Genomic DNA, 9,098 nt, shown 5'->3' with positions numbered 1-9,098 from the left:
TTGTCACATTTGTCACCAGCAGCATAGGACAAGAACATGCACTGTGCTTACTGCCAGGTTGGGAAACTGAGGCTGAAAGCAAGAGCCTAAGCCTGTAGAACTCCCACACTGTTACCATGGGGGGAAATCTTTGCAAGTATGGAACTCAGTCTGAAAGCATGAGTCAATGTTAGACAAATATTGTGACTAATAAGAACAAAGGCACAGGAAGGGCAAGAGCCAGGAGCCGGAGGCCTGGAAAGGCTCAGTGGTAATAAAGGGAGAGGCTGCAGCCAGGTGTTGGAGGCTCACACCTGTAATCCCAGCTATTCAGGAGGCTGAGATCCCAGGAGCACAGCTCCAAGCCAGCAGGAGTGAGACTCTTAGCTCCAATAAATCACCAGAGAACTAGAAGTGGAGCTGTGGCTCAGACCCTAGAGCACCAGCCTTGAGTGAAAATGCTTGGGGACCGTACCCAGGCCCTGAGCTCAAGCCTCAGTATCACACATGACAGAGAAGAGAGGTGACAGAGAGGAGAGACAGAGAGATGGGGGGGGGAGTAAACTCCAGGTGACCCCCTCCCAACACAAAGGAGCCTGTTGACCGCGCTATTGTCTGGTTCTGTCCATCTCTCAATGGTCACCAGAGAATGTTCAAGGCTGGGAATAAATAAATGGAATTCTGCCTTTTGGGACCTGTCTGCCTTTTGGCTGCTGGGGCCTCAGTTTCCGCATCTAAGAAATGGAGGAACGACTATCCCCTAAGTCTGTGTGGTTGGTAGAAGGAAACAACCCACCAACAGCAAACCCTGCCTCAGTGCGCTTCACGTTAATCATTTCCACAGGCTCTGCGCCCCCGGCCGGGTCGCGGAGACCCCAACCCCCACTTCCGTGGGTAGAGTGGGCAAAGTCCGAGTGGGCAGAGGGAGGAACAAGGAGAAAGGAGAAAGAGGAGGGGGAGGGCCCCCCCCCCCGCACCTCTCCCGCCCCCCTTCCCCGTGCCTTTGTCTGCGATCGCTTGGGCGCCCAGGGAGCTCGCCATGGAAACCGGCGCCGGCAAGCGGCGGACGGCACCGGGGCTAAAGGGGGCCATGGCGCCGACTTTAGGGGGCTGGGACGGAGAGATCGTGAGACACACGGTCAGTCCAGGACCCCCCTGGATCTAGACTCCGCCATGCCGCGCGCCCCGGGGGGCCCCCGAGTGGCCTGGGCGCGAAAGGCGCCAGGGGTGGCGCGGAAGAGACCGCGGGCCCCGCCGCACTGATCCGTCCGGGAGACCCCCGGAGACCCCTGGCCGGGTGGAGCCTGGGGCGGGGCGGGGCGGGGCCGCGGACGGCGCGCCCCAGGCCCGGCCCTGCGGTGGACGCGCGCGCGCGCGCAGCGCCCCCGACGCGCGCAGACAAAGAATCCACGCCCGGCGCCCAGGCCGCTGCGGGGTCTCCGCCCGGACCCTCCCTCCCGCCCTCCTCCCGGACCCTCCTCCCGCCCTCCCTCCCCGCCCTCCTCCCGAGTCCCGCCCCCCCGGGGAGGCCCGCGCTTTGTGCTCGCTGCTGCCCCGCCGCCAGCTCCGCCCTTCCCGCGCGCGCCGGGCCAGGTGAGGGGGCTGCGGGCGAGCGCCGGGCCCCGCCCCTCCGCTCCCCACGACCCCCGCCCCGGGGTGCCCGGGGGTGGGGGGCGCCGTCCTCGGCCCTGAGGTCCTGGGTCCTCGAGCCAGGCCGCCACCGCCCTCCTAGCCGGAGCCGCTGTCCGAGCCCCCCGCTCCGGGCGCTCGGGGTGCCCGATCACGGATCTAGCGGATCCGCGGGGTCCCCCACCCCCATCCCCGGGGCCGCCCCTCCCCTTCCCCCTCTCCAGCCTCAGTTTCCGTAGGCTGTTCTGGCGAATCCTTGTCCGCTTCTCTCCCCCCTCCCCCAGGGCGCGCCAGGCTCCACCGGGTCGTCCTCCTTCGGGGCGCGCGACCCCTCCCCACCCCCGATTCCCTCTCCAGGTCGGCTTTGTGCCCCTCCAAGCCCGGCCTGTGGCGCCCCCGCGGCACCATGATCTCCGGCAAGGAGAAGAATAAACCCCCGAAGGACAGCATGACGCTCCTGCCTTGCTTCTACTTCGTGGAGGTGAGTGGGGGGCGGCCGGGGGGGGTCTCCGTCCCCCATCCTCTCCCCCCAGGCCGGGGTCCGGGACCCAGGGGCGGACACGGCTGTCCCAGAGTGCCCGGGGCCGGCCGAACCTTGGGCACCTGGGGTTGGAGCGGGGGATTGGATTGGGGCCGGTCAAAGGCGTGAGGCTCTGCTGCTGAATAGGAGTGCTGGAGGTGCGGAAGGGCGGTCTGGGCTGGAAGAACCAAAGGAAGTGGGCACAGACTGAAGGGGTGGGGTGGGGGGCTGCCAGGGAGGGACACAGGTCAGTAGCTGGCTTGGTGAGGCCGGGGCTCCAGTGGGGAGGTCAGAGGGAGTGGCTGGGTGCTGTGCACGGTTCTCCTGGAGCCCTGGGTTGTGAGGTTAGAGGTGGACATGAATGCTAGTTGCCAGTGCCTGGGCATCGTGCTCTTGTTCCTCAAAGTGGACCTTCAGGAATTGGTATTTAGAGGACCCCAGAGCCTCAGCTACAGGGTGGAGGCTTTGAGAACGTTCTAAAAAATGGAAGACAATGAATGCAGATACCTGGTGCATACTAATGGCTCAGGATGGTATTTGTTCATCTTTGGATGACATGCTAGGAAAGCCTGGCTCCAGTGAGAAGTAGCTAAGGGCAGAATCTGAAGCCCTGGGGGCCTGGCACAGTGGATTTTTGCCTAGCAAGCCAATGTCACCATGACCTGCATCGCTTTGTAGAAAATCGGTTTTTTCAAGATGGCATTTATGTCCCTATGACAATAGATTACCCATCTCCAAATCAAGGTGGAGGCAGCTGGTACCTCTGCCCAGTACCTCTGCTGTCACTGATCTCTCTCTCTCTCTCTCTCTCTCTCTCTCTCTCTCTCTCTCACACACACACACACACACACACACACACACACACACACACATCCCTCCCCCCTACTGACTACTAAAGTTTGAACTCAGGGCTTTGCTATTTGAGCCATATCCTGGCCCTTTTCTTTTTCTTTCTTTCTTATTTTTTATTTTTATTTTTTTGTAGGTCAGGGGGCTTGAACTCTGGGCCTGAACCTTGTCTCTGAGCTCTTCAGCTCAGGGCAAGTGCTCTACCACTTGCCACAGCGTCGCTTCTGGTTTTCTGGTGGTTCATTGGAGATAAGAGTCTCACGGATTTTCCTGCCCTGGCTGGACTTTGAACTGTGATCCTCAGATCTCAGCCTCCTGAGTAGTTTAGGATTACAGGTGTGAACCACCAGTACCCAGCTGATCTCATTTTTTTTTTTTTTTGTCCTTCCAGAAATTGCTTTACTTTTTTTTTTTTTTTTTTTTTGCCAGTCAGTCCTTGGGCATGAACTCAGGGCCTGGGCACTGTTCCTGAACTTCTTTTGCTCAAGACTAGCGCTCTATCACTTAAGCCACAGGGTGCCACTTCCTTGATGATTATTTTGGAGATGGAATCTCCGCTGCGTCTCAGCCTTTTGAGTGCCTAGGATTACAGGTGTGACCCACCTGTGCCCAGCCAAGACCTTTTTTCCCCAGCTGAGACTTTGGCTTAACATTCCACACAAGGCAACTAGCTGTATTCCATGCTGTGTAGTACTCCATCCATCCCCACTTGGTAGACAAGCAGACTGCCCTTTCAGAAATGTCCTCTGGTTGTCCCTTACCATCCATCCAGCTGTGAGCTTAGCGTTGGATAAAGCAGGACTTATAAAGAGCATGCAGTTACTTTGGGAAACACCCCCCGACATCTTCCCGTGGAGGAGGCTGTAGCGTTTTGCACAGCAGGACAACTGTTTACCCACATTCACACTCGGCACCATGTGTGAGCAGTGTTTTGGATTTGGACCAATGTGTGGGCTGAAAAACTGAATGGCAATTCTAATTTGAATTTGTCTTATGATGGGTACATATACGCCTGCACTTGGAATGAGAATGTCTTTATGGGAACAAACCTATTACAAGTGAAAATATCATATGGTGAAATTGTTAGTACACTGTACTGCCAAGCACAGTGGCTCATGCCTATAGTCTCAGATACTCAGAAGGCTGAGATCTGAGGATCACAGTTTGAAGCCAGCTTGAGTAGGAAAGTCTGTGAGACTCTTATTTCCAATTAACTGGCAAAAAAAAAAAACAAAAACAAAAAAACCAGAAGTGGAGCTGTGGCTCAAGTAGTAGAGTGCCAGCCCTTAGACAGAAAGCTCAGAGACAGCGTGCTAGTTCAAGCCCCTGTACTGGCACCAAAAAAAAAAAAAAAAAGGGGGATGTGGGGGGGGGGGCTCAAGTATTAGAGAGATTTTAATGCCCTGAGTTCAAATTCCAGTAACTGCCAAAAAATAGAAATAATGAAATACACCAAAGCTACCCATTCTAGCTATCGGTTCACATAATTGAACTCAGATCATTCACTTAGCTTATTTATGGTAGGGCAAGTTGGCTTGCACAAGCTAATTTTATTTTATTTATCTATTTATTATTATTGTTTTTGTTCATTGTGGGGTTTGACCTCAGGGCATAGGCGCTGTCCCTGAGCTTCTTTTGCCCAAGGCTAGCACTCTACCACTTTGAGCCACAGTGCCACTTCTGGCTTTTTCTGTGTAGGTGGTACTGAGGAATCGAACCCAGGGCTTCCTGCATGCTAGGCAAGCACTCTACCACTAAGCCACCTTCTCAGCCTTGGCTTTGAACCTTAATCCTCAGTTCTCAGTCTTCTGAGTAGCTGGCATGAACCAGGGCAGGGCCAGCTTTCCAGAGCTGTCCGCCCTGCAGAAGGGGACACTGAAGTCAGCTTTGGACAGTGATGGAGCACTCAAGAATGTCACCTGTTTTGTACCCAGCATGTCGGGACACGTGGCTAGACTGTGGGAAGAACAGAGGCCCAAATGAATAGCCACAGACCTACCACAGGACAGACATCTTGGGGCTGTGTGGTAGAACAGTACATAGGAATGGGGTAGGGCAAAGAAAGCAATCTCCAGAACAGAGATGAGGTCCGGGGAAGCCCCTCCCAAAAGGACTAGCAGCAGGTGGGTAAGGGAAACATGTCCCAGACATGGAGCAAGGCAGCTCTGGAGAGACCCAGAGGCAGCAATTGTTTGCTCTTTCTAGATTAAGAAACTAAGGGTGGATGGAGGACCGAAATGTAGTTCTGTTCGAAATGTATGTGTTTGTATGTAAGGGATGGATGAGATGACTAGATGTATATATGTAAGGTAGATAGATGAATGTGTGTATGTATAACTATATGCAGGGTAGATGGACATATGAGTGGATAGATGAGTGAATGGATTGATGGACTGATGGGTGGTAGGTAGATGGATAGATGGATAAGTGGTAGGTAAATGGAGAGATACACATGTATGAATGGATGGGTGGACGAGTGGTGGCTGCTGATAGATGGATGAATGGATAGATGGATGGATGAGTAGATGGAAGGGTGATGAGTAGATGATGGGTGAATGGATGGGTGGAAGGCTGGATGGTGGATGGATGGATGAATGGATGTGTGGGTAGCTGAATGGACGGATGATGGGTGGATGGAGGAGCCCCCAGATTGCCCCGTTGGTGGATGAGTCTGGAATGGCGATGCTGGCTGGCTGGCTGAAGAAGCAGGCATGACTCCGGCCTGCTTTCTGCCCACAGCTGCCCATTGTGGCATCATCCATCGTGTCCTTATACTTTCTGGAGCTGACGGACCTGTTCAAGCCGGCCAAAGTGGGCTTCCAGTGCTACGACCGTACGCTGTCCATGCCGTACGTGGAGACCCATGAGGAGCTCATCCCCCTGCTCATGCTGCTCAGCCTGGCCTTCGCCGCCCCGGCGGCCTCGGTGAGTCCTGTGTGGGACGTGGGCGGAGGGCCCTGGCCTGGGGGCCAGCCTGAGCACCGTCTTTGTTGGCAGATCATGGTTGGCGAAGGCGTGCTGTACTGCCTGCAGTCCCGACTGTGGGGACGCAGCGGGGCCCCTGGTGGGGCTGAAGGCAGCATCAACGCAGGTGGCTGCAACTTCAACTCCTTTCTGCGGCGCACTGTGAGGTTTGTGGGTGAGTCGCTGGATGACACCTGAACCCTGGGGTAGAAGCCCTCCCAAACCCCTGGATCCCTTGCCCCAGCCCTGACCACCCCCTCACCCGGCAGGCGTCCATGTGTTTGGGCTGTGCGCCACGGCCTTGGTGACTGACATCATTCAGCTAGCCACGGGTTACCACGCTCCCTTCTTCCTCACTGTGTGTAAGCCTAACTACACCCTGCTGGGCACGTCCTGTGACGCGAACCCCTACATCACCCAGGACATCTGCTCCGGCCATGACACCCACGCCATCTTGTCTGCACGGTGAGTTGAGCGCCCAGCCTTGGCACTGTTCTGTTCACTCTAGTGAGCATGTGGGGATACTGAGGCACAGAGCCTCTCTCCTCCTATCAGTGGGACTGACATGATCATGTCTTACAGGAAGACCTTCCCATCCCAGCATGCCACTCTGTCAGCCTTCGCTGCCGTCTATGTATCGGTGAGTCGGATCCCCCCTCTTCCCCCAAGGTGGGCCCCACATTTTCTCAGGGAGAGCCAGCTGTGGCCTCACTGTGCACGCCCTGCCCCCAGATGTACTTCAACTCGGTCATCTCCGATACCACGAAGCTGCTGAAGCCCATCCTGGTGTTTGCCTTTGCCATCGCTGCTGGTGTCTGTGGGCTAACACAGATCACCCAATACCGCAGCCACCCCGTAGATGTCTATGCTGGCTTCCTCATCGGTGCTGGCATTGCTGCCTACCTGGTGAGTGGTGGGAATCTGGGGACAGGCTGGCCACCAAGGAGGTCTTGAGGGAAGAGGAAGCCCTGGGGTCTCAGACTGAGGTCACTCGGCCTGACACTGGGAACTCTGAAGCACCACAACCCTTAGGATGGAAAGTCAGCCCTTAGCTCAGTTCTCAACCATGTCAGGTGCTGGTGGCTCATGACTATAATGCAGCTCAGGAGGCTGAGATCTGAGAATTGCTGTTCAAAGCCAATCTGGCCAGGAAAGTCCCTGAGACTCTCATCTCTAACTAGCCAGCAAAAAAAGCTGCAAGTGGAGCTGTGGAGCAAGTGGTAGAGCACTAAACTTGGGCAAAAAAGCTCAGGGAAAGTGCCCAGGCCCATTGTTCAAGCCCCAGGAATAGCACCAAGACAAAACATGCTGGGGCTTTGAAGACAGAACCCGTCCACTGGGAAACGCATGCCTGTCCTCATGCTCAGTGGCAGGGACACTTCCTAGGAAGCCACCAGCCTCATACTTAGCTTCATGTTCTCTAGGCCTGCCATGCAGTGGGTAACTTCCAGGCCCCACCAGCAGAGAAAACCACTCCCCCAGCCCCTACCAAGGATGCACTGCGGGCCCTGACCCAGAGAGGTCATGACTCAGTTTACCAGCAGAACAAGTCAGTGAGCACGGATGAGCTGGGGCCTCCGGGGCACCTAGAGGGTGTATCCCGGCCTGTGGTTCGAGAAAAGACATCACTGGGCAGCCTGAAGCGTGCCAGTGTGGATGTGGATCTGCTGGCGCCCCGCAGCCCCATGGGTAAGGAGAACATGGTGACCTTCAGCAACACCCTGCCCAGGGTCAGCACTCCCTCTCTGGATGACCCCGCCCGCCGCCACATGACCATCCATGTGCCCCTGGATGCCTCCCGCTCCAAGCAGCTCATCAGCGAGTGGAAGCAGAAATCCATGGAGGGCAGAGGCCTGGGCTTGCCGGATGACGCCAGCCCTGCCCACCTACGAGCCCCTACGGAGCCCATGGCAGAAGAGGAGGAGGAGGAGGAAGAGGAGGAAGAAGAGGAGGAGGAGGAGGAGGAAGTGGAAGAAGGGCCTGTCCCACCCTCTCTCTACCCTACAGTCCAGGCCCGGCCAGGACTGGGGCCTCGTGTTATCCTGCCGCCCCGGCCAGGCCCGCAGCCCCTGGTGCACATCCCTGAAGAGGGGGCGCAAGCAGGGGCAGGCCTGTCCCCCAAGAGCAGCGCAGCAGTACGGGCCAAATGGCTCATGATGGCTGAGAAGGGTGGAGCCCCTGTGGCTCCCGGGCCACAGCAGCCCCGCGTGGCTAACCCACCTCGGCTCCTGCAGGTGATTGCCATGTCCAAGGGGCCTGGGGGGCCTGGCCCTAAGGCAGAGACCGCCTCATCATCCAGTGCCAGCTCCGACTCCTCACAGTACCGGTCCCCATCAGACCGGGACTCGGCCAGCATAGTCACCATCGATGCACATGCGCCCCACCACCCTGTGGTCCATTTGTCTGCAGGCACTGCACCCTGGGAGTGGAAGGCTAAGGGGGCAGAGAGTGAGGGTGGGTATGAGCTTGGGGACCTGGCACGCAGCTTCCGAGGGCCCAAGCCACCAGGTGTGTCCCCGGGCTCATCCATCAGTGATGTGGACCAGGAGGAGCCACGGTTTGGGGGGGTGGCCACTGTCAACTTGGCCACCGGCGAAGGGCTGCCCCCACTGGGTACAGCTGATGGGGTGCTGGGGCAGTCCAGCCGTGAGTCTACCCTGAGGCGTCAGGCCGCTGCTGGCCAGGGACTCTCGGGGTTGGCAGAGCGGGAGGCCGCAGAGGTGGAGGCGGAGAGCTACTACCGCAGAATGCAGGCCCGCAGGTTCCAGGACTGAAAGGGCACTGCCCAGGAATGGGTATCTGGACACAGAGACCCCAGGGGCCAGGACTGGGTGGGCAAGGGAGGGGGCAGCTGAGCACCAATCAATAAAATTAACTGGTGACACAAGGCTTGAGCCATTTGGTGTGGTGATTGAACGGGGCAATAGACCTCTACCGCGGGGAGCAGGACTAGGAGCTGGCTGAGGGCACCAGTCAGGGGTCTAGCTAGGTTCTTGCTCTACCAAGGAGCAGCAGGGTTTGTATGCGCAGGTGAACCCTCTTGCCCTCTGAAGGGAGGAAGCCCTCAGGCCAGGACACTGGCCTCCACCCTCCCTCCCGGGAAGCCAGGCGAGAAAAAGTGGGGAGAGGAATGGCTGGATGTGAGGAGACAGCAGCA

General features: G+C 57.3%; 1 protein-coding gene across 1 annotated transcript; it reads left to right on the top strand.

The window, feature by feature from the left end:
- The first annotated feature begins 1,497 nt into the window (after positions 1 to 1,497).
- Plppr3 (phospholipid phosphatase related 3) lies at positions 1,498 to 8,768 on the top strand. The gene is made up of 8 exons (XM_070008326.1): positions 1,498 to 1,572; positions 1,966 to 2,089; positions 5,717 to 5,902; positions 5,975 to 6,116; positions 6,211 to 6,406; positions 6,524 to 6,581; positions 6,674 to 6,847; positions 7,366 to 8,768. The coding sequence occupies exons 2-8, from the start codon at positions 2,015 to 2,017 to the stop codon at positions 8,713 to 8,715; spliced, it is 2,181 nt and encodes a 726-aa protein (XP_069864427.1). The 5' UTR covers positions 1,498 to 1,572; positions 1,966 to 2,014; the 3' UTR covers positions 8,716 to 8,768.
- Positions 8,769 to 9,098: the final 330 nt, after the last annotated feature.

This window comes from Dipodomys merriami, unplaced genomic scaffold, assembly GCF_024711535.1.
Source record: "Dipodomys merriami isolate MVZ:Mamm:240054 unplaced genomic scaffold, mDipMer1.0.p SCAF_70, whole genome shotgun sequence".
NCBI lineage: Eukaryota > Metazoa > Chordata > Mammalia > Rodentia > Heteromyidae > Dipodomys > Dipodomys merriami.
Note: the sequence above shows the minus strand (reverse complement) of the source record. Positions and strands in the feature narration are given on the sequence as shown.

Bases quoted from the DNA above. Each gene is read 5' to 3' on its own strand.
- Plppr3 (XM_070008326.1), top strand. From the start codon at position 2,015: ATGATCTCCGGCAAGGAGAAGAATAAACCCCCGAAGGACAGCATGACG. The intron at 5,903-5,974 runs GTGAGTCCTGTG...CTTTGTTGGCAG, and splicing joins TCGCCGCCCCGGCGGCCTCG to ATCATGGTTGGCGAAGGCGT. The intron at 6,848-7,365 runs GTGAGTGGTGGG...CATGTTCTCTAG, and splicing joins CTGGCATTGCTGCCTACCTG to GCCTGCCATGCAGTGGGTAA.